Raw genomic sequence first — 25017 nt, 5'->3', positions numbered from 1 at the left:
TGAGTAGAGTTGCCTGTGCTCTATAGCAGGTCCTGATTAGTTACGTGTTTTGTATATAGTAGTGTGTGTATGTCAATCCAGATCTCCTGATTGATCCCTTGGCCCCTTTCCCCGTGGTAGCCATAAGTTTGTTTTCTACATCTGTAACTCTTTCTGTTTTGTAACTAGGCTCATTTGTACCATTTTTTCTTTTTTTTAGATTCCACATACAAGTGATATCATACAATATTTGTCTTTCTTTAACTTACTTCACTCATTGTGACAGTATCTAGGTTCATCCACATTGCTGCAAATGACATTATTTCATTCTTTTTGATCGCTGAGTAATATTCCATTGTATATATGTACAACATCTTTATCCATTGCTCTGTCGATAGACATTTAGGTTGCTTCCATGTCTTGGCTATTGTAAATAGTGCAGTAAAGTTTGGGGTGCATGTATCTTTTTGAATTGTGGTTTTCTCCAGATATATGCCCAGGAGTGGGATTGCTGGATCATATTGTAGTTCTATATTTAGTATTTTAAGGAACCTCCATAGTGTTCTCCATAATGGTTGTACCAATTTACATTTCCATCAGCAGTGTATAAGGGCTCCCTTTTCTCCACACCTTTTCCAGCATTTATTATTTATAGATTTTTTTTTAATGATGGCCATTCTGACTGTATGTGAGGTGATACTCATTGTAATTTTCATTTTCATTTCTCTGATAATTAATGATGTCAGGCGTCTTTTCATATGCCTTTTAACCATCTGTATGACTTCTTTGGAGAAATGTCTATTGAGATCTTCCACGCATTTTTTGATTGGGTTTGTCAACACATTCTTGATTAAAATTTTTATATTTCTATAATAAATTTTTGTAAAACACAGTTGACTTGTGTACAACTCAGGGATTAGGGGCACCAACACAGTGAAAAAAATCTGTGTGTGTATAATCTGTGTGTGTGTAATTTATAATCACCTTTCCCTATTTGAAATTCCTTCATAACAAGGATTCCTCCTCAGGGTCTGATGTTCTGCATCTACAGATTGAACCAACTACAATGGAGTACTGTAGTATATACTGTTGAAAAAAATCCATGTGTAAATGGGTCTGTGAAGTTCTGTGTTGTTCAAGGGTCAACTTTAAGTCTCTTTCTAATGTCATGGAGCATGTCCTTCCCAGGGGTTGCAGTTGAGCTTATATCCTGTTTCATTTTGCCCAGGGAATTGTTGAAATAGGCTATTTTAGCAGCTGACAATTGTGTTCATTCTCAGACCTAAAGCCATATGAATCCCCATATGTGCTAACTCCCTTGCAAATGGTGGGCAACTAAATTCCCAAAGAAAATTATGTACTTGTCACTCTGCTAGGCTAAAATAGTAGGGGCTCTTAGCTTTTACTGACTATATCACTAATGGCATTAAAAATTATGAATCCTCTCATATAAACATTTAATTATAAATTATAATTTGTCGCTAAGTTTCTTATCTAAACTTTCCACAAACTGCTATTGACAGAGTCCTTAGATTTCCTTTTTTTTTAACTTACAGTTTATTGGTAGTTTGAAACAGCTCACATATTTGGATATTTCTAAAAATAATATTGAGATGGTTGAAGAAGGAATTTCAGGATGTGAAAACCTTCAAGATCTCCTGTTATCAAGCAATTCACTTCAACAACTGCCAGAGACTATTGGTTTGTATTGATTTCTAATTCATGTGATTAAAACTAGTATACAATCTGAGAAACTTATTGCCATTGCTTGATTCAAAGCTTCCATATATCAAATTTTATTTATAAGATAGTTTTACTGTATTCTGAAGTCACAGATCCTATTTGAATTTTTCCTGTTGTGATCAGTTTCTCAGTTTACTCTTTTGTTGACATTACTGTTTTTAAGGAAATACCATTTTTATCACTGTAATAAAGTTTGAATTCTTTAAAAAAGATTAATTGACCCAAATTCGCTTTAACTCTTGATTATGGCCCTTACCTACTAACTTTTTCCTATCTTAACTTCATTTTATACTTACAGGAAGACAGCCAGATGAGCAAAATCCTTTGAAAATTATACGGTTGACCCTTCAGCAATGATGGTGGTTAGGGGGCCAACCTTCTGCAGTGGGAAAATCTCATATAGTTTATAAATGTACTTTTGTATTCACATTTACTTCCTCCCTATCCATGGTTCTGCATCTCTGTATTCAACCAACTGTGGGTCAGGTAGTACTGTAGTAGTAAAGTGAAAAAAGTTCACATACATGTAAGTGGATCCATATACTTCAAACCTGTGTTGTTCAAGGGTCAGCTGTATTTATGTAGTTACTTATCTGGTGGTGCATCAAGGGAATTGAATTATCAAAAACCAAAAACTTACATATTGGCATCTTCATGATGTTTGAATATAAAAATCAGAAATATTTTTACATATTTTTCAGTTGAATTACATAACTGTTATAGCTCAGGTTGTGTTTTGCAAATCTACTATAATTTTTCCAACACTTTTTATTTTAAATTAAACTCCATTTTTATTGTTTTAGGATTTAGTACACTTAAAGTATGCAGAATAGCTTGTTAAACTCTTAAGAAAACTCCCTTAGGACTACCACTTCTTTAATCTTTGATACCATAAGTTTGTGCTGTGTATCCTCAATGTGATGTCACAGAATTGTTTCAAGGAGCATGGCTACAACAGTGAGCAGTGGAGACAAAAAGTACATATTCTTTATGAAGCTTACATTTTAGTGAGGCCTAAATGGATAAGTATACACTAATGTTAAGAGAGAATACGTATGTGAAAATTGTAAATGCTGGGTAAGGGCATGGAGAGATGATAGGGTTGGGGTGGTGTTTCTATTAGATAGCTTGGCTTTTTAAAAGTTCTTTATGATTCATGTCAAATGTAATATGTGGCTCACTTGACTGTTGATTGACTTCTAGTTCAAGATGAAAAATTGTTTATTATTTCTTCCCTTAATAGGTTCATTGAAGAATGTAACAACTCTTAAAGTAGATGAAAATCAGTTAATGTATCTACCAGACTCTATAGGAGGGTAAGATTTTTGTGTGTTAAAAGAACTAGAAGATTTTAATTTTTCAGATAATTGTTAACATCAATAGGAGATTCTAAAAACATTTAAATAAGCAATTGGCTGCAGGTTGGGTTTATTTATAAACAAGATAGGCCAGTTTTTCTACATGTGAACTTTAGCTTAGTAGAAATAGATTTTCTTCTAGATTTGTTAAAGTCAAGTTCAAACGGTCATATGTTCTTGAGTTTTGGATTATATACAGGAAATTTTTTGTTAAAATATGTGTTTTCTTTTTTAATTAAAGGTTAGTATCAATAGAAGAACTGGATTGTAGCTTCAATGAACTTGAAGCTTTGCCTTCATCTATTGGGCAGCTTACTAATATAAGAACCTTTGCTGCGGATCATAATTACTTACAACAGTTACCCCCAGAGGTACTGTATTTACACTTTATTTTGAATTTTTATTTTTTCTAATTATTAATTATAGGTGTCCAGTGTGGTTTTCTTTAGTTTCTTTCAGAGATAATTATGTAACTAAGTTATGTATTTTCTGGATAATAATTAGTTATATTGATTTGCTAATACTTTTATTCATATGTGAAAGTCAACAATTGAAAAGGAAAACTGTAATTACTTTTATACATGAGAAGAGTACTTTTATTACTTTTGAAAATGATACTTCACTTACATTTATTAAGCAGTAGGCTAAAGTTTTAATCAATAATTCTCTGTTTCTCTTTCAGATTGGAAGTTGGAAAAATATAACTGTGCTATTTCTCCATTCTAATAAACTTGAGACACTTCCAGAGGAAATGGGTGATATGCAGAAATTAAAAGTCATTAATTTGAGTGACAATAGGTTTGTAACAGTGTAATGGCTTATAGAAGACATCTATTGGATAAAATTAAAGTTCCATTATATGTGATAGAAAATCTAATACATGTTTTTCTTTGCATATGTAGTTTTGGGTTTTGTGTAGAATTTTCATTTGGAAGACTAATTTTACCTGATGTTAATTATCATACAGTGGTTGTTATGGTTTATTTTATGTTGACTTTTGCTGTATAGTCTTAATCATCTTATGATAGCCATTTTTATTCCTAAAGTCAGATTTTTGCTTTAATACAGCTGTTGAACAAAGCAGCTTTTAATCTTACCTGCTCCTTGTATTAATCTGGGCAGACATGTGACTAGACACCCACTCAAATAGTTTGGACAACACAGCCAAGGTACAAAGCAAATAGATCACTAGGGATGCTAAATTGAAGCAGTGTTTAAGTTAAGAACAAATGTCTATAATTTTTTCTGGTGTAAAGAGGCTAATAGTGGTAAAAGAATATTTGTAGAGCATTTTTTTTTTTTTTTTTTTTGTAGAGCATTTTTATGTTTTGTTTTTGTTGTATCTTAAAAATACTCAAAACAGCCCTAATAATAAAACAGGTATTCCCATTTTATGGAGGGGAGAAAATTAAGGCTCAGATTTAAGGTGATTCACATTGCTTATAAAAGAGAGCTTTTAGTGTAAACTTGGTTTTCTGACTAGGGTATTCAGACTGTTCACACCTTCCTCCTTTTAAATTGTTAATTATAGCTATGCAGTGTGGTTTTAAACTAAATCCCTTTTAAAATTAAATTCTTTCAGCTCATACTTTATACCCTAAAACTAGAGCCCTAAGTTCCAACACCTTGAGTTTCAGAGACCTAGATTCCCTAGGTTCCTTTGAAATTAGGTATAGAAGAATAGATAAACATAAGATGGAAAGTTTAAGTAGTCATTTTGTTTTAAACAGGGTCAAGTTAGCATTCTACTAAATATCTCCATTACTCAATTTTCACTCATTATAATGTTAAAATAGTCTTGCATATGGAAGTGCTGGCTCACAGTGAAATAAAAAGAGTGCCATATTTATAACATAAACTCTTATTAAGAGTGGTTCCTATAGCAATTTGTTCTCTCTAAATGCAAATAAAACATCCAAATCAATTTTATGAAACATTGTTTAATTTGTCCTTGCCTTTGCATTAAAGTATGGATAGTTGCTAGATTTTCCTAGGTAATTTTTTTGAGGTTATTAAATTATCCAATTCCCCCCCCCCCAATCAAATTGACTCAATGGAAGATTTGTATTTTTAAAATTAATTCTTATAAAATTGGATAGTATTATGTCCTATTCAAAGACCGATAATTGATTTTCTCCTGAATTAAATGTTTTTCTCCTATTTTCATATGCAATAACATAGCATTATTTAGAAGACCATTAGATCCAGTTCTCATTTTAACGTTTCTCATTTTTAAAGTTTAATTTTTGTTTGCATTTTTTCCCACAGATTAAAAAATTTGCCCTTTAGCTTTACAAAGCTACAGCAATTGACTGCTATGTGGCTCTCAGATAATCAGGTAGGCATTCTGATTTTGTAAATTGATTATGCATTCTCATTTATTTAGGACTATTTAAGAGTAGTTCTAATCTGATACACATGTAAAAACATACAGATGCAGATCATTTTTGTGAAATATGTGTAGATTATGAAGTCCTTTTTGGCCTGACTTCTCCTAAATCTGTAAAAAGGTAGATTAGGACAAAATCCTCCCTAAATTTTAATGTTTTTATAGAGACTCTCTGTGGTTTATATCTGTATACATTTGATAATTTAAATTATATTTCTAATCAAACAATTTGACAAACCTTAGAGAAGTATTTCTAACGAATTAAGAGTTGTTCCTTGAACTTTTCTTTGACATTTATTGAAAACTTATAGTAGAACGTGAATGACTCTGGGAGCCGGAGTTAAACTGATGAAGCAGATAGAATCTTCTTACATTCTCATTGAGTTTACATTCTCATGGGAAGCACTCGAGACAAATTAATAACTAAGTAATAATATTTCAGAACTACAGAGAAAGAGTTTGCTAGGCGTTGGAAAAGTAGCAAGGTTGGAGTAAATATACTATTTTAAATCGAATGATTTAGGAAATACCTGTCTGAAGAAGGGAACAGTAGAGCAGTTTCTCAAATGAAATTAAGAGTGAGCCACAATGTGAGTTGGGTGAGGGGTGCATTTAAAGACTACTAAGAATAAAGATGCCAATACTGGAATGAGCTCAGTGTGACCGAGGAACAGATGAAAGGCCAGAGGACTGGAGTGTAGTGAGCAAGGGAGAGACGTATACAGTTAGATCTGGGGAGGGAGACTGAGGTTAGGTCCCCTGGGACCTTGTAGGCATACTAATCCCTTGGGGTTTCACCCTGAGGTAGAAAGAAATCTGTTGAAGTATTTCATTCCAGGAAATAATGAGATATGATTTACATTTTTAAAAGATCATTCTGGCTGCTTTGTGAAGAATGGACTGTGGGTGCTGAGGGTGAGGGTGGGATATTCTGTATTGGAAGCAAAAGTTAAATAAGAAAGCTATTGCAGTTAGTTTAGAAGGACATGTTGCTGGATTTCACCTAATAGGATAAGAGTGGAGATTGTGAGGAGAGCTCCGATTTGGGATGCATTTTTAAGAAAGCTGTTGCCAGAGGGACTTACTGATGGACTCAATGTGGAACTTCAGAGAAAGAACTGAAACAGTATGACTTTTAGGTTTTTAACCTAACGAAGTACAATATTGGAGTTGCCATTTTCTGAGATAGGAAAGATGGGAGAGGAGTAAGTTTGGGGATAAACTTAATAGTTTGATTTTATGAACGTCAAGTCATTAGTTGAGTGTCTATAATTGCAACTCAAGTATTGGCTGGAGATAAAATTTGGGAGTCAGGATTGTGCAAAGGGAATTTTATACCATGGAAGTGCATTCAGTTACTAGAGAAATAGAGAAGAAGGTCAAACATTGAACTCAGGAATGAAAGGGATCCCAGAAAGAAAATAAAAACCACCAGCCAACAAGAGAATGTGTTATCTAGAGAGACATATGAAGAAAGTGCTTCAGGAAAGATCAACTTAGTCAGACGTTGTTGATGAGTTAGGTATATGAGGACTGCTAATTAGCCATTGGGTTTGTTAAGACAGAAGTAATTACTGATGCTGAGGAGTAATAGTTTTAGTGAAATGGTGGGGGTTAAATTTTGATTTAAGTGTATTATAGTGCATGGAAAGAAAGAAGGTTGGGGCAATGAACATATCTTAGTAGCCTAGCTAAGTTTCATTGTGTAGACTGTTGTTAAGCTTGTTTTAATGGATAAGAAATCTCTTGTATAATGTCACCATAATAATGGATTGTAGGTTCTGATCAAAAAGAAAAGAATAAGGACTACCTCATCTGTAATTATGAGGGAACCATTTTTTCTGTATCTATTCTCAAGTATTTCTTGCTAGTAAATGTTTTTAAACAAAACAATATAACATTTACTGATCACTTTAATAAGTTACAGCTTTGTGTTTGAGCAATACTTTATAATTTATCTAAAGCTGTGTTTTCCCAGGGAAAACACAAGGTTTAGATACACAAGTCTCATATAAATAGATAGTCCTAAATTCCATCATCAAATTCGCTTGGGAGACATGTTATATCCCTCTTTTGGATTATGTTAGCAACCCTGATGTGTTCTGATAGTAAAGAAACCATCTTGTCTATATTTCAGAATTCTCTAAACTTCTTAACTAAGAAACCCTTTTGCCCTAACTCTTAATAATATCTTAAAAACCTTATGTTGATATCGCTCCACACTTATGAATCAGTCTGTATATCTATTTGTTCTACAAATTAGAGAAAGAAATATTAAAATAATGATACTTTTGTTTTCATTAGAACTTGAACACAAGTGATTACTACATCTATTAAATGTGTCAGTTCATGTATATATACATGTGTGTGTGTATATATATATATCTCTCTTACTTGAATATTTACATTTTAAGTCTGATATGAAGTTTAGCTGCTGGATTCACAAAACGTTTAAACATCTGCTGGGCTCTGGCTCAAGTACCTATTACAATAGTATGAATGAGACATGGCTCTTGGTCTTGAGGACTCTGAACTGTTAATATATTAGAACTGCTGTGGATAAATCTATGCCAGAAAATTATGCCAGATGACTTATTAAGGTGAAATTAATAGCATAGTGTCTACAGTGTTCTGTCATTCACCTCTTCTTGCACCTCATTTGTAGATTAAAGTAAAAATTATGATGATATGGGGCTTTGTTTTTCCTAGTGTAGCAAAGTAATAAATAGTAAAACATACGTGATGTAGCTATAAAACCTCCCTTACAGTATGAGGTAGTCATTTCCATGTAAAAGGATGAAATGTAGGGGAGAAAAATATGTGAAAGTAGTTTGATTATAAATTATGAAAATAAATTGCTTCTGGACATTTCACTGACCATGAAGAATATAAACCTATAGGCAGTACATGCAGTAACATAATCTTTCATAAGTCTCTAGAAGGTTCAAACAGAACAGTTGATCGTTCATTCCTCATTCATTTTGTCATTCTTATTCAGGAACCATTTATTGAACAGCTACTCTGTGCCAGGCAAACTAAGATGGGCCAAATAAGGATATTAAGAAAGTTGTTTTAATATGGTATGGTAAAAGACTTGATAGGCTTCAGGATCAGAGAAGGGGCACTTCACTTGGGGATAGCCAGTTTCCCAGAGGAGGAAATGCCTGCTGTGCCTAAAACAGGAATACATCTTCTCAAGAGAGTAGTAGTATTAAATGATGAAAGAGGAAGAGTATTCTGGTTAGAAGGAATTTCAGCAGCCTAAGCACTTATTAGTAAAGCAGTGTAATCAGTGTCTGTACAAGTGGTTTTATGACTAGAGCATAACCTGTAAGGTGGAAGAGTTGGATATGAGGCCACAGAGGTAGACACAGACCAGGTCATGGAGGATCTTATATGCCATACAAAGGAACTTGCATTATATTTCAAGGATGACAAATAGATTTTTAAAATTTTACATGTCAACTTTGATAAATTATAATTTTTAAAAGGATTCTAAAGCCATATTTAGGCTCAGAGGAAAATTGTTGTGCTTAGGTTCAGTGTAATTTATTGACTTTACTAGGACACTTGATAGTGAAAGGGTCCTCTGTGATAATTGTCAGAATGAATAGTAAGTGTAAAAATAGGAATGTCCCAGGCAAATTGAATGTTTGGTCATTATAGTCATAATCAATTATTCATGTATGTAATCAGATCATGGCATCTGGTCCCATCACTTCATGGGAAATAGATGGGGAAACAGTGGAAACAGTGTCAGACTTTATTTTTCTGGGCTCCAAAATCACTGCAGATGGTGATTGCAGCCATGAAAGTAAAAGATGCTTGTTCCTTGGAAGAAAAGTTATGACCAACCTAGACAGCATATTAAAAAGCAGAGATATTACTTTGCCAACAAAGGTCCGTCTAGTCAAGGCTATGGTTTTTCCAGTGGTCATGTATAGATGTGAGAGTTGGACTGTGAAGAAAGCTGAGCACCGAAGAATTGATGCTTTTGAACTGTGGTGTTGGAGAAGACTCTTGGGAGTCCCTTGGACTGCAAGGAGATCCAACCAGTCCATCCTGAAGGAGATCAGTCCTGGATGTTCATTGGAAGGACTGATGCTGAAGCTGAAATTCCAATACTTTGGCCACCTGATACAAAGAGCTGACTCATTTGAAAAGACCCTGATGCTGGAAAAGATTGAGGGCAGGAGGGGAAGGGGACGACAGAGGATGAGATGGCTGGATGGCATCACCGACACAATGGACATAGGTTTGGGTGGACTCCAGGATTTGGTGATGGACATGGAGGCCTGGCGTGCTGTGATTCATGGGGTCGCAGTCGGACACAACTAAGCGACTGAACTGAACTGAATCAGTTTAAGAGAAGTGATCCCGGGATACATGCCAGCACTACTATAGGAGATAAGGAACCTGTGTAACATACAGGCAGGCAAGTGACATGGTCAGATGGATCTACTAGAAAGGCTTTGGGGCCTGCATTATGGAAGATTTAGTAATGGTGATGCCCATGGGAAGGCCTATTGAAGGCCATTGCCATACTCAGGTCAACAGAAAATATTGGCTGAAGTAAAGTGGTGATGACAGAGCCAGTGAAAAGACTGTATTTAGGACGTAACTTTAAACATCACATTAGTAGAATGTGTGGAAAATGCATATATGTGAGAAGAAAAGGAGTAAAGGCAAAGATCAGCCTCAGAGGTGTACCCTGAGTGACTAGGTGGATATTGATTCCATAACTAAGAACCACAAGAGAAGGAAATATCTTTATATAAAGGTATTAAGTTCTAGTAAGGTTTATTGGGTTTGAAGTACCTTTGGCATATCAAGTAGACATGCAGAGAACAATTTGACCTTGAACCACTACCATGACCACCCCCTGCCACCTTGTTTTAAACTAAGGTTTCTGTGCTCTTGGTTTCTCCATTCTTTTAATTTTTAACCTCCAAGGATTTCTTCAAATTACTCTTGAAGACCTAATTTCTTTTTTCATAGTACTGCTATATATTTATTCCTTTCATTTGTAAAATTTATAGAAGACTTGTAGTGTGACAAGAGATAACAGCCCATCATCTTAATCACTTGTTCTTGGGAGTGGTTTCATAGTTTTTTATTATTTTCTCAAAAGGGATTGTTGTCAGATTATTTTTTAAATGTTGCTGCTGCTGCTAAGTTGCTTCAGTTGTGTCCGACTCTGTGCAACCCCATAGACGGCAGTCCACCAGGCTCCTCTGTCTCTGGGATGCTCCAGGCGAGAATACTGGAGTGGGTTGCCATTTCCTTCTCTTTTTAATGTTAGGGGTGGATTAATCCTGTGGAATACTAACATTTAAGTGGCAAACAAGTTACTAGGCTTCGAAGGAGTGGCTATAGAGGTAGAAGGAGAACTATATGATAGTGTATTTTAAGATAAGGATGAAGCAGCTGGCCTGAAGAAAGGAGTTGCAACAGGATAAATCTAATGAGAGGTTAGTTCAAATGAAGTCTGAAAAACATCAATTATATTTTGGCAAGTCATAGCTATCTTGCCACTTACCTTGGCTATAGCTAATGCAGTTTTAGAAGTATATGTCAAATACCAGATTGAAGTGGTTTAAGGAATAAATAGATGACTGAATGGAGGCCTATGGTTATTGATTAGTCTTTTAAGAAGGTTGGATAAGAAAGAAAAGGAATAGAACAGAAAGAAATTGGTAACTAGGGGCAAGGTAAGAGAGCATTGTTTATAAGTTGTTGGAAAGAGGCTCTATGGAGATTGGGATTAGAGAGTGATGGATAACTGGAGTGGAAGCTGATGGAATCAAAAGCTCTGGCAGGTATTCTTACATTCTTGAAGGGATCTTGGATGTGACATTTGTGAGAGGAAGGGCTAAAAATGTTCACGGTAAAATTCTTAGAACGTAACATTTTCCAAACTCTTAGCAGTTCTTGAATCCTATTTTTGTTAAAAATTTTTTTCAAAGATGCTATCTTCTTCAAAATTCAATTTAGGAAGTTTGGAAGAATTTTCAAGCAGCATTGGGAGTCTGTTGAAGTTTTTACCACAACCTTGTTGTTAATACGAATTTGCTCAACTGTGTGATATAGAGAAAGCATGCAGTTGGAATAATTCTGGGTTGCATTTTGTCAACCCAGGTGCAAGAGAAGGCCAATGCAATAAGGAGGTCTGGTAACTGGCAGGAAAGTGGTTATAAAGAGATAAGTTGAGGTATGAAAAGAGAAGCGAAGACAGGAAAGAATGATAGTGATAAAGTTGAAAGTTGAAGAGAGTGACAGTCTTGGTGGGATTGATGAGCAAGTATGTAGGAGCAATGAAGTGAGGAATCTGCATGAAGTCTATGTTACATGCTCTGCTGATTGCCTTTTTTTTTTGGTTTTTTTTTTTTTTTTTTTTCGCTGATTGTCTTTTGACTGAGCACTCCTTAGTTTCCTTTTCAGGGATTTTTTTCTGCCAGTATCTTATACGTTGAAGCCCCTCATGGTGCTCTAGGCTCTGCTTTATTTACTTTCTCTGTACCAGTTACTGACTCTCTTAGTAGTGTTAGTGGCTCTGTCATGTTCGACTCTGTGATCCCATGGACGGTAGCCCACCAGGCTCCTCTGTCCATGGGATTCTCCAGGCAAGAGTACTGGTGTGGGTAGCCATTCCCTTCTCCAAAGGATCTTCCCAGCCCAGGGATCAACCCAGGTCTCCTGTGTTGCAGGCAGATTCTTTACCATATAAGCTACAGATACCACTTACTGACTGTATCATCATTATTCTTAATAATTGTCTTCAACTCAGTTCTGTTTCCTTAACTTTACACTCACTGTCTGTTTAACACTGCGCCTTAGATGTCTCAAATTCAACCAACCTAAAGCTGAACATTTCATCTTCTGCTTCAGATCTTTTTCTTTGCTAGTGTTCCCTAGGTCAGTAAAAAGTACTTGCTGGATACAGAGATCTGAGAATGTAATTCTTAACTACTGAGTCTCCCTATACTTCAGTGCAGTGAATCACTAAACTCTGTCTAGGCTTAACCATTAAATACTAATATATCAGATGTTTCTATGCTTTGCTTTATCCCTGCTCCTCCTTCCCTTAAATAGAGTTCACCATCATCGTTCAGTTAGACCTGCACTGTCCAAAACAGTAGTCATTGTGAGTAGTCCAAATTGAGATGTGCTATCAGTGTAAAATACACACTAAATTTTCTGCACTTAGTATGAACAGAGTGTAAAATCAATCAACAATTTTTATTATTGATTACACATTAAAATGACAGTGTTTTGAATAAGTTTAGATTAAATACATTGTCAAAATGAATTTAATCTCTTTTTAGAAACATGTGGCTACCAGAAAATTGTAAATTATCTATGGGTCTCATTTTTTATCTCTTTATATTTCTGTTGGATGGTGTTGACTTAAGATCATTGAGATAGCTTCCTAAGAGGTCTCTTCCTCCAGTGTTGCCACAGCCCCAGTCTTATATCACCCAAATTCCATTCAGAACCACACTGTAACTCATCTGGCCCTTTACTCTTGTTATTGCCTAGTTTTATCTCCTCCCCTCACATCTTTATTCTCATTCCCCAAGTGAGTTCTGTGCTCCTGGAGCAGTCTTCCTCCCTTTTCTTACCTGTTAGTGTCTACTCACCCTCATCTTGGAGGAATGCCTTCCTCATCGCTCAAGATGTTGGTAAGCAGATACCTCCTTCTTTGTGTTTCCTAGCGCCCTGTGCCCTCTCTACCTAGGTCTGACGTTACTGTATCGTATTCATTTTGTTGTCTCTGCCCCTCCTCTCGTGTATTGTGAGCTCTGCAGAATCAGTAAAGATGGTTTGCTCACCACTCTATACTAGTGACTATCATAGTGCTTTGCATATAGGAGGCACTTAGAAAATACTTGTTGAACAAGTAATTTTAGGTTTCAGAGAAAGAACATTTAACAGGCTATGTTAGAGAAATTATGACAAAGGAGTAGAATGAGTATCCAAAATGAGATAGATCATTGGAGTTAAGTATTTAGGGAATGGAGAGGCTCAATAAATAGTTCTCAATCTCTTTCTGTCTTTGCTCTCAATAAAAGATGATTAGTTTTCTTATAGTGCCTTTATTGAAATATAAATCACGTACTACACAGCTCACCTAAAGTGCAAAATTCTTAGGTTTTTAATATATTCATAGAATTGTACAACCATTGCCACAGTTACTTTTGAACTTTTTTAGGAGTGTGATTAGTTTTTTAGAAGCCTCTCATAATTTTTTAACATAAGTTTCACCTTTAAAAAATTATTTATTTATTTAGTCCATCACATAACATGTGATGTTCCCCAACCAAGGATCAAACCCAGAACCCTGACCACTGGACTGCTGGAGAATTCCCCCTCCAGATAATTTTTTTTTAACTTTGTCTTTTATGTAACTCCCTGTGTAATTACATGAAATTGTAGTTAAATTTAGTTGTGTTTTTTTTTTTTTTTTTTTGCCATGCCACACAGCTTGCATGATCTCAGTTCTCCAACCTGGGACTGAACCATAGCAGTGAAAGCCCAACATCCTAACTACATGGCCACCAGGGAAGTCCCTCCCAGATAATTTTGATATGTCCACCTAAGTAGACTTCTTTCCTTCTTCCAACCCACTCCTCATCTACTGAGAAATCACTGGGCTAAAAGTATGGCTGTGTCATTTTTATATCTATGGAATTACCCATTACTATTGAAGGATTTGGCATAAAAGAGTCAGAAGTGGTTGGATACTACTAGAAAGTCATTGTATATTAGGAAAGGAAAGGAGCTTGAGAGAAGCAGGGCTTAATCTTTCTCAAAAGATGGGGTGTTTATACTTGAAAGAGGAGTAATGATCTTGTAGCCTTTGTAAACTATCTCCACCTAATGAACTAGGATTTATGCAGTGTGGGAGAAGAAGCAACTTGTATCTGAAAAGGCTTCAGGGAACTGCTGTCTTTGGGAAGGAAGTACGTCTACCATTGCTATTATCTGAGGAGGTCAGGAAAGTTCTCACTGATGATGATTGAGACACAGGGCAATATCTTTACTGTGGAACAAGGATAGGGGCACAGAGGAAATGTCTGAATGGGAGTAAGATTATAGGATGACATCGCTAGTGGCACAGTTTTCACAAGAGTAAGTCCAAAGATTTAATTGATGGAGTGGCAGGTTGAGGGGCGAATTGGGTAGTTCCTGCTTGTTTGGAGTTAGCCAAGGCTTGGATTGGTAGAATGTTGGGTCAATAGGCTGGCAAAAGTATTAATTATTTTAAGGAGTAAATTGAGAACACTTAATAACCAGTTAGGGAAAAAGTCTTAAGGAAAAATGAGATCTGAAATAATTGGAGTTCCCAGCTCTGCCAGTGAATAACTTGGTGTTGCATTAATGGAGAAATGAGACACAGGGGATAAGAGAGAAGAGAAAAGGTTACAGCCTAGTGTTTGTACTCTGTTTTCAGCTAAAATAAACCTGCAAATAACTAGACTAAACCTCTTAACTCGTTTCTGCAAAAGCATCTTCTCATAGGATAATGCTAGTAGGGGCAAAATAACATAAAATGAAAGAGGCTTAGTTTTTGGTGTTACTAAAATCACTGTGATAAGTAATTATTGGACTGTGGATGTACTTAATGTACTTAATATATGAGAACTTTTAAAACTATTGATAGTGATAATTGCAATACAGAATGAGTTTGCTTTGTGTTAAAAGCTAAATTTTATTCTTTAGTTTTGTACAAGGTTTCAAATCAATGTTTAAAGTTTTATTATGTATATTGATATTTTTTGTAACCTACACATTGATACTTAATAGAAAAAATGGTGAGTACTTACTCAGAAGTATTGCTCGATATGTATTTGCTATAGGATTATTGAAAATTAAACATTTGTTTTCTTTCCCTAGTCCAAACCCCTGATACCTCTTCAAAAAGAGACCGACTCAGAGACCCAGAACACGGCGCTTACTAACTACATGTTCCCCCAGCAGCCAAGGACTGAGGATGGTAGGAGTTTAAGAATCTCTTTAAAAAAACTAATACTGATGAAGTATAGCAAAGATGTGAATTGAATTTTAAGTCTCAGAGACTTTTACTAGTTTGAAGAAAATTTAGCGAATTGGTTAACGAAGTTCTCTGAAAATAGGAAAATAAGGCAGCATCTCAGAGTTATAGATAGTTGAATTTAGAGGTATGTCTATAGCATGTTTCCTTAAATGATTCCTTTGATTTTGTTGGATGCATTTTAGTGTGGGGAGACTTCACCAGAAAAGTATAAGTTTATAATATTCTGAGTCCTCTTAGAGTTCATATGTAAAGTATTTCACTATGGGTATTATGGGAGCACTATAACTAGTACACAGTACTGAATCAGAAACTACAATTGGTATGGTCAGGCAGCTGAATTTCTATTTAACTGCAAGAGAAGCATCTTCCTTTATCACAGTGTCTGAGAAATAAGTGAGTCAGAAAACATAATGTGCTTTAGGTGAAATTTTTAATACTTTGAGAGTAGACACTTCACATTTAATTCATTCTATTTTTATTACCACACATGTGCCAGGCATTGTTTTAGATCTAAGTATGTAAGATCTTGCCCCACCCCTGGCTGCTTCTTGAGGCATGTGAGGTGTTTGTTCCCCAACTAGGTATGGAACCAATGTCCCGTTCATTGCAAGCACAGTCTTTTAACGACTAGATCGCCAGGGAAGTCCCAGATCTAAGTAGTTAAGATCTTAGATACTTACTTTCAAGAAGCTCATGATGTGAAAGGGGGATAATGATGGATAAATTTGAAAGAGAAGGTGGGGGATAATGATGGATAAATTTGAAAGAGAAGGTGTGGTATCTTGAGCCTAGTTAGCGGAATCAGTCTTAAACAGGAAAAAGGGGAAGAATGGATCCATATAACAATAAATTTATAACTGGAGAAAACAGGATATTGGGAAGCAGTATCCAGTCTGAGGGTTTTTATTGTATTTACTTTCTCAGTGAAGTCAAAGAGAAAATTGCCTGTAAAGGTTGGGGGAAGGGCATTTGAAGTAAGTGGTGGTGATTTTGTGTGGGAGAGCAGGCTGACTTGGAATGAATTCCTGAGCAGTGTTGAAGATGGAACAAAGAGTAGGGAGTACCATAAATTTGTAGTGGTTCCAAACCACAAGGTTATATCATTTTTCTCTGGTTGAATTCTAGGGCAAAGAAGGTAGGTGATTGAAATACCATGTTACAGGAAATATTGGGTAGTTATGACTTAGGGAAAGGGGGAAAAAAGATGAGAGTGGTAGAAATAATATGTCATGAAATCTAAGGTGAATAGAGAAGGGAGTAAAAGAATGCTTTTACAGGAAGAAAAGGAAATGAGGTTAAGGAATTCAACATTTACCAGCAATAATAAATGAATGAATTAGAAGGACAAGTTGAGTGGTCAGGTATTACACAAGCTAAGGTCTTGAGGAGTACCATGATTTTGAATCACATGGGTGAGATGCAGGTGGACATTGAAATTGAGGACATCAAGAAATTATGAAATTGTATTGTTGGGGTCATCACACATCGTCATCATTCAGGATTTTGACAGGTCTTAGGTATGTAGGCCTTGTCTGATAGCTCAGTTGGTAAAGAATCTGCCTGCAATGCCGGAGACCCTGGATTGATTCCTGGATCAGGAAAATCTCTGGAGAAGGGATAGGCTACCCACTCCAGTATTCTTGGGCTTCCCTGGTGCCTTATTTGGTAAAGAATCTGCCTACAATGTAGGAAACCTGGGTTCGATCCCTGGGTTGGGAAGATCTCCTGGAGAAGGGAAAGGCTACCCACTCCAGTATTCTGGCCTAGAGAATTCCATGGACTGTGTATAGTCCATGAGATCACAAAGAGTTGGACACAACTGAGCAAGTTTCACATATTACATATAGGTAGAGAGAAACATGCTAGGCAAATGCTAGAATCCCAAATGAATATGCCAGTGTGATCAGATCTAGTAGCCTCTAAAATGCAGAAAAAGTAATGTTACTACCTAATGCCCTTTATCTCAAAAGATGTGAGATTTATACTAAAGGATAGAAAGTATAGGTGACCAGAAGTTGACAGGAGTGAGAGGAATGGTTAAAGTTATTTTCCTTGGGGTTCTGAAAAAATTCTGATGTAATAGTGCTTTGATAAAATCTAAAACTCTTAGAGATCTTTGGACTAGGCTGATGATTGGTAGTCTTAACCCTCATCCCCACCTCTAGTACATAATGAACAGTATTAGAATTAGGAAGACTAGTTCTGAATGCCAAATCTTGAATGAAATATTTATATAATTACCATGTTACTTTTTGTAGGGAATTGCACAAAGTCACACATCTGTAGTGTTTTATTAGATTCTCTTCAAGAATCCTTCTGGTAACAAAACAATCCTAAGATGGGAGGGAAATCCTCTCTCTCAATCCTGGAAGTAGACTTCGTTGGAAATACTTGCCTTTCCAAGTATACCACAAAAAGTGTGTCAGTAAGGTTTCCCAGGAATTTGAACCTCGTTGCACAAACAAACACTGTAATTCATTTAATATTAAGCAACAACACAAAGCAAGTAAAAAATTTTGAACTGAGTAAAGAAAAAGGTAAATAAAACTTTATTCCTTTTGTTAGTATTTAGTTTCATGGTATTCTTCCTGTGGATATGAGCTTAAAGAAGGGTAAGAAGCCGAAAAGAAGGACTAAAAATAAATGATAATTATGCTGGTTTTGTGGAAATAATCAAGCTGACTGTATTTGGGTTTTCAGTTTTTCTATTAGCTAAAAAGGTGCTTTTAATATCTTTTGTTGTTTTCTTTTAATGGGCAGAAAATAAGTTGTGATTTTTTTTTAATTGTACAAACTTCTGTAAGGTGATATATAATAGTCAAATGGATTAATTTTTTAAGCCTTACCTTTTGTTTTGGTTACCTATTAGGAAGCAAAAAACTTTGACAGCTGTTAAGTCTTTAATATTGTATCAGATAGCAGGATATGTAAGTGTTGAGTTTGTTAAATTTTAAATTTTCCTTAGTTTTGATATAAAGAATATCTTGCAATCACTTTGTTTACATAGTCAAACTATGTATAATGTTTAATGCAAGTAGGGGCCATCAGGGTAGTCATTTTTTACCAAAATACTTCCTTATTTCTGTGTTAACTCTCCTCCTCTAGTACATAATAAACAATATTGGAATTAAGATTTCTGAATGCCAAAACTTGGATGAAATGATTGCATGAAATAACACTGTAGTACCGTGTTATTTTTTGTAGAGAACTACACACAATTATGTATCTATAGTGTCTTAATTATATTGTATTCTCTTCAGGAATCTTTCTCATTAAAAAACAAGACAAATCAACTTTAAGAAAGAAAAGATGTGTGATCGCTATTGTGAAGAAATGTTAGAAATACAGCCTAGTTGTTAGTGTAGCATTGATAGCTGCTGACATTGACCGGTCTTAATTTATTGTAATGAACATCTCATAAAATTATGAGCAAGTAATAGTTTTTCATACTTATAGTAAAATATAGTGGGGCTTTGTTTGTTTTTGTTTTTCTCTAGTTATGTTTATATCAGATAATGAAAGTTTTAACCCTTCGTTGTGGGAGGAACAGAGGAAACAGCGAGCGCAAGTGGCCTTTGAGTGCGATGAAGACAAAGATGAGAGGGAGGCGCCTCCCAGAGTGAGTCTCTTCTGCTTTCCTTCAAATTTTAAACCAGTCTCCTGATATTTATTGGGTGCATGTATGCTAAATCGCTTCAGTCATGTCTGACTCTTTGCCACTGCGTGAACCATAAGCCTGCCAGGCTCCTCTGTCCATGGGATTCTCCAGGCAAGAATACTGGAGTGGGTTGCCATGTCCTCCTCCAGGGGATCCTCTCAACCCTGTGCCTCTGTCTCCTGCATTGGCAGGCGGGTTCTTCACCACTAGCACCACCTGGGAAGCCTGCATTTATTAGGTACTATGTAGCTCATCTGTGCTATTTTCAGGGATACAAAGAAGTATTTGTTTCATTTCTTACCCTCAAGGCACTTGAAATTTTATTGATCCAGTACATTTATGATGTGCAAGTATTTGAGAACAATATAAAATTGTGTGAATAAAAACCAAATTTCATAGTGTACATAAATATAAGAGAAAAACAGATTATTGTTTCCCCTTTCCTTTCTTTAATAATTTATTTGTATATTAAAGGGATGAACAACTCTTTGAGGTGAACATTTTGTTTCTTTATGAGACTGTGTTGTAGTCATAGAAGTAGCAAATACACATTTCCAAGTTAGTTATGGATGTGATTATTTTTTCCTTGTATAATAAAGCTGGCTGAATTCTAGAAAATGATGATTAGGCTGATCTTAGAGGTGTTTGGTTTCTGGCACATAAGTCATCATAATGTAGGAATTTTATGTCTGTTTGCATAATTATCTAGCTGGAAAACATGTATCTGTTTCAAAGCCAAGTGACAGTGTTGGCAATATCCATACCATATATCTCCAAATGGAATATATTTAAGTCTACTAAAAAAAGCTTTTAAAACATTGAAATCTGTAACTGTGAAGTTTTTTTTTTTTTTACTATCAATAAAACCATACATTTATTGATCTAAAATGCTTTCAAAGACCTATCATCTGTCTTCACAGTTACCTTATGAGCTAGGTATGTAGTATAATTAAGATGGACTATTTATTAAATTTTGAGATTGATGTTAGAAATATTTATCTGTAGATAACTAATAAGAACCTTCTGTATAGCAGAGGGACCTCTACTCAATACTCTGTAATGGCCAATATGGAAAATCTAAAAAAGAGTACATCTATGTATAGATTTAACTGATTCAGTTTGCTCTACAACAGAAAATAACACAACACTATAAATCAACTATACTCTAATAAAATTTTTTAAAAAAAGAAATACCTGTACTTTGAATTGTGAGATAATTTAAAATTATCTCTTACTTTATTTCTCCAGGAGGGAAATTTGAAGAGATATCCAACACCATACCCGGATGAGCTTAAGAATATGGTCAAAACTGTTCAAACCATTGTACATAGATTAAAAGATGAAGAGACTAATGAAGACTCTGGAAAAGATTTGAAACCACATGAAGATCAGCAAGTTGTAAATAATGATGTGGGTGTGAAGGTTAGAAAGCTCAATTTAAAACATTGACTAAAGTCTATTTCCAGTTCTTTAAAATTTTTAAATGATAATTGATATGATGATCCTTTTTATATACACCAAAATACACTCCCAGACTTGGTGAGTATTCTCAGACTGTAGCTGTTGTTCAGTCATCTCCGACTCTTTACAACCCCGTGGATGGCAGCATGCCAGGCTTCCGTGTCCTTCACTGTCTCCCAGAGTTTGCTCAAACTCATGTCCATTGAGTCAGTGATGCCATCTAACCATCTCCTCCTCTGCTGCCTCCATCTCCTCCTACCCTCAGTCTTTCCCAGCATCAGGGTCTTTTCCAGTGAGTCGGCTCTTCACATCAGGTGACCAGAGTCCTCAGATACCTGAACTAAAAGCTGTCATAGTGAGCAAACTGAAATGCTATTATTACCACTTCAGTTGTGGTTACAGACTGTCCAAATGGGCAGGAGAGTGTCAGCATAGCTTTTGAACTAACATTGCCTGAACAAAGAAGAAGATAATAGTGTCAGAAAGTTCATGGTTATAGAAATACTTTTTCCCCTGGTAATATTGATCCATTCTACCCAGTTTTAATTTTAAATGTAATTACTGTGACAGATCATTGACATTTCCCTAGGATGTTTCTGAAACCTACACAAATCCCTAAATTGTGTGTTCCTTTAATGAACTTTCCCCTCTTCACCTGTATCACAGAAACAGAAGTTTTTTCCTGTCCCTGAAGTTACTATACATTCCACAATGAGCAGGAGAAAATCGAGCCTTCCTGAGTTTGCACATGCCAAGTGACTCACTCATAAATACCGGCTTTGCACCTTCTAGGATGAAACAGAACCTTAGCTAAATTGTAAAGTTTAATGTGGCTCATGGACCTTTGTGACTGCCTGTTCCCACAGTGAACGTTTTCTCTCTCAGTGCTACAGATTTCCATGTTTAAAACTTCTTCAGTTTACCCATAATAGGAAGATACTTTTAAATTTTCATCTGAACTTTGATACAGTAATAGGTGTAAAGAATGTGAGTTCTTTATCTTTTCTTTTGCTTAGACTTCTGAAAGTACCACTCCAGTAAGAAGCAAAGCTGATGAAAGAGAAAAGTATATGATAGGAAACTCAATACAGAAGACCAGTGAGCCTGAAGCTGAGGTCAGTTCTGGAAATCTGCCAGTGACTGCAAATGTGAAAGCCTCTGAGAACTTGAAGCATATTGTTAATCATGATGATGTTTTTGAGGTATGGCTTTATGATTATTCTGGAGTAATGTTAAATGATAAGAATTTAACAGTTCATTGTTGCTCACTAGAGGTAGGGGAAGCCTGATACCAATAGCAGAAAATGTGCTAATACAATTTTGCTATTGAGAAATTTCATAATATTTGTTTTACCACTCATTTATCACTTAAGCTTCAACATTGGAGTACAGAGGTTATAAAAATTTTTACTATTTAAATTAGATTGTGGCAGTTCTAATTCTGTAAAATTTATAATAGCAGTTGCTTTAATCTCAGTAACTTAAAAATGAGAAAGTTGCTGTTGGTTTACCAAATAATAAGTCAGTTATTTGACTTATTTAGGCATTTATCATTGATTGTAAAGTTTGTTTTTTTTTTTTTTCTTGAATATCTGAGACTTTTTAAAGAGATTTTCCCCTTGGATCAGTAAAAGCTTTTTTTTTTTTTTTAAAGCAATTTTACTGAGGTATAACTCATATACTATACAACTCACTTATTTAAATAAAAGGTGCAGTTCAATGGCTTTTAGTGTTAAAAGTTGTGCACCCCTCACCACAAACACTTTTAGAACATTCTTATTACCCTAAAAGAAAGCCCATACTTCTTAGTTGTCTCCCTACAACTTCTGTATCCTTCTCCCCAGTCCTGAGCAACTAGTGGTCTTTGGCCTCTAGATTTGGCTGTTCTTGGCATTTCATATAAATAATCACACAGTATGTGGTCTTTGTAACTGTTTCTTTCGTTTAACATAATGTCGTCAAGATTATTCATATTGTAGCACGTATCAGTACTTCATCCATTTTTTTTTAATGTCTATATATTTCATTGTCATCATCCATTATGAACATTTGAGTTATTTCCACATTTTGTCTCTAATGATGAGTGAGTATCCTTTGAATATTTGTATACAAGTTTTTGTGTGGATATATATTTTCTTTCCTCTTTCCTATAACTTATACCCAAGAGGAAAGAAAATACATCCTCTTTCCTCTAGAGTTGAATTGCTAGATTGTGTGGTAACTCTGTTTAACTGTTTGAGAAACTGCCAGTTTTCCCAAAGTGATTGTACCATTCTACATTCCCCTCATACACTGCTGGAGGAATTAAGTTTTATAGCAATTTAGAAAGAGGTTTTTTCTGGCTATAAAGAACCACAGATGCTTTAAGATGAAGGAATTGTTTAACTTGTATTTTGAAGTATTTCAGTTAACAGAAATAGGAGAATTGAATGAAATGTGAAAAGAATAATGAGAGCAAACGAATGGCCTTTAGAAAATGTAGGAAAGAGCATTGGTCAGACCATCTGACCAAATATATCAGAGGATATAAAATTAGTAGAGTAGATTGTTTCCTGATAGCTATGCTGAGAAGTCTGGACTTAATGTTCTATACTATAGTCTTTAGGGAGCCACTGAACATTTTTTAGCAGAATTATCTACATTAAACATAATCATTGTAACTTCCCTGGTGGCCCAGTGGTTAAGACTCCATGCTTCCAGTGCAAGGGACACAGGTTTGCTTATTGGTTGGGGAACTAAGATCCCACATGCTGTGGGGCATGGTCAAAATAAATAAATAAAAAGTTTTAATTAAGAAAATAAGCATAATCATTGGAAAAAATGCAGTAGCTGGGGGAAAGAGTAAGAAAGGAAAGAATATGAGCAAACTGCAGGAAGATTAATTGACATGAGCAAAGGAAACAGAAAGGTGGTAGGAGATTTAGGAGACTATAGTTTGCAGAAGCCCCAGGTATAATATAATTTCATGAAGAAGAAGCTGTGGTCAGCAGTTTAAATGCTGCAGATATCAAAAGGCTGAGACAGACCTCCTTGAACTGTTATCTCATTCTTTGTATTCATTGTACCAGTCAAGTTCTGTTAATGGTAATAAAATTTCTGTCCAGTTCTTTTTTTTTTCTGTACTAGCTATTACTGCCATTGCAAGACAAATGTAGTCTTTTTTTGTTCAGGACTATTGCTATACCTAGTTTTCTTTCTGTTAGTCTCTCTTTCCATAAACCTTTAATATCAGAGTTACTATTTTATTTTATTTTTATTTATTTATTTTTTTCAGAGTTACTATTTTAAAAGATAATCTGCCTTGTGAGTTTCTAGCTTGGCAACTTTCAGTAATGAAAGCATGTACTTAGTTGAGTTCATACTCAGAGCATAACCTTTTACTATGCAATCCAGTCTGCCTTTTCTGTCTCTCCTGCCCTTTTTTCTAAATTTCAGCTTCATGGAGCTGACTTGCCATACATTTTCTTATTTCCATGTTTTCCTCTACTCAGAATGTTATTTACCTCTTAACTTACCCTTGAAGACTAAACCCAATTTACATTTCTCTCCCTTAACTACTTAACAGTCTAACTCCATTGTAGTACAGTCTGGAACAGGGTTGGCAGATTATGGCCTGTTGTCCCAAGCTGGCCCACTGCCTATTTTTATATGGCTTGCAAGCTAAGAACAGCTTTACATTATTGAACATTGAATAAAGGTCAAAAGAAAAAGCATATTTTGTGAAATATGAAAAATTAGATGACGTTTAGTTTCACTGGCACACAGCCATGGTAATTTGCTTACATATTGTCTGTGACTACTTTTATGCCATAGCAGCAGAATTGGTTGGTTGAAACAGAATGTGTGGCTTGCACAGTATAAAATATTTACTGTCTGGCCTTTTTATTGAAATAGTTTTCTGATTTCAGTTCATATTTTGTTGTGACACTTAAAGCACTTAGAAATCTTAGTATTTTTAATAGAATACTGTTTTAAGACCTTTTATTTATTTACATTATATTATCTAAAACTGCAGAAGCTCTGATTTTATGTCTATTATATACAGTGTTAAAATCTTTCTATTAATACTTGTTGACAAGAGTCTCTCTGTGTGTGCTAACAGCACTCAATGGTAAATTGCCTGGGACAATTGCCAAATATCAGAGAAAAAAATCATGGAGAGTAATAAAAGATTCTGTCTTCAAATTGGGCAGAAATTGCCATTAATTTATCTTGGTGGAAGAGCATCTCAGTCCTTCTGATTCCTTGGAACCCGGTGATCCTTGAAGGAATAAATTTAAGAATTAGGAATAGACTTTTTGTTAGAGCATCTTCACTAAACTGAGTTTTTCACCAGCAGGGATTGTTTTACTCATTTTTGTTTCTCTGGCAC

General features: G+C 35.3%; 1 protein-coding gene across 11 annotated transcripts in view; it reads left to right on the top strand.

The window, feature by feature from the left end:
- ERBIN (erbb2 interacting protein) overlaps window positions 1-25017 on the top strand; it is a 118436-nt gene that overhangs the window by 72266 nt on the left and 21153 nt on the right. For 9 of the 11 annotated variants that reach the window (XM_061129665.1, XM_061129664.1, XM_061129661.1 and 6 more), the window contains exons 10-18: window positions 1536-1680; window positions 2966-3038; window positions 3322-3451; window positions 3763-3878; window positions 5349-5418; window positions 15367-15466; window positions 19024-19145; window positions 20433-20606; window positions 21662-21847. In XM_061129665.1, the coding sequence (XP_060985648.1) occupies window positions 1536-1680; window positions 2966-3038; window positions 3322-3451; window positions 3763-3878; window positions 5349-5418; window positions 15367-15466; window positions 19024-19145; window positions 20433-20606; window positions 21662-21847 (1116 nt within the window). The remainder of the gene's footprint in view (window positions 1-1535; window positions 1681-2965; window positions 3039-3321; window positions 3452-3762; window positions 3879-5348; window positions 5419-15366; window positions 15467-19023; window positions 19146-20432; window positions 20607-21661; window positions 21848-25017) is intronic. The other 2 variants (XM_061129662.1, XM_061129655.1) reach the window with 1 other exon arrangement.

The sequence above is a fragment of the Dama dama genome, chromosome 25 (genome assembly GCF_033118175.1).
Source record: "Dama dama isolate Ldn47 chromosome 25, ASM3311817v1, whole genome shotgun sequence".
Taxonomy (NCBI): domain Eukaryota; kingdom Metazoa; phylum Chordata; class Mammalia; order Artiodactyla; family Cervidae; genus Dama; species Dama dama.
Note: the sequence above shows the minus strand (reverse complement) of the source record. Positions and strands in the feature narration are given on the sequence as shown.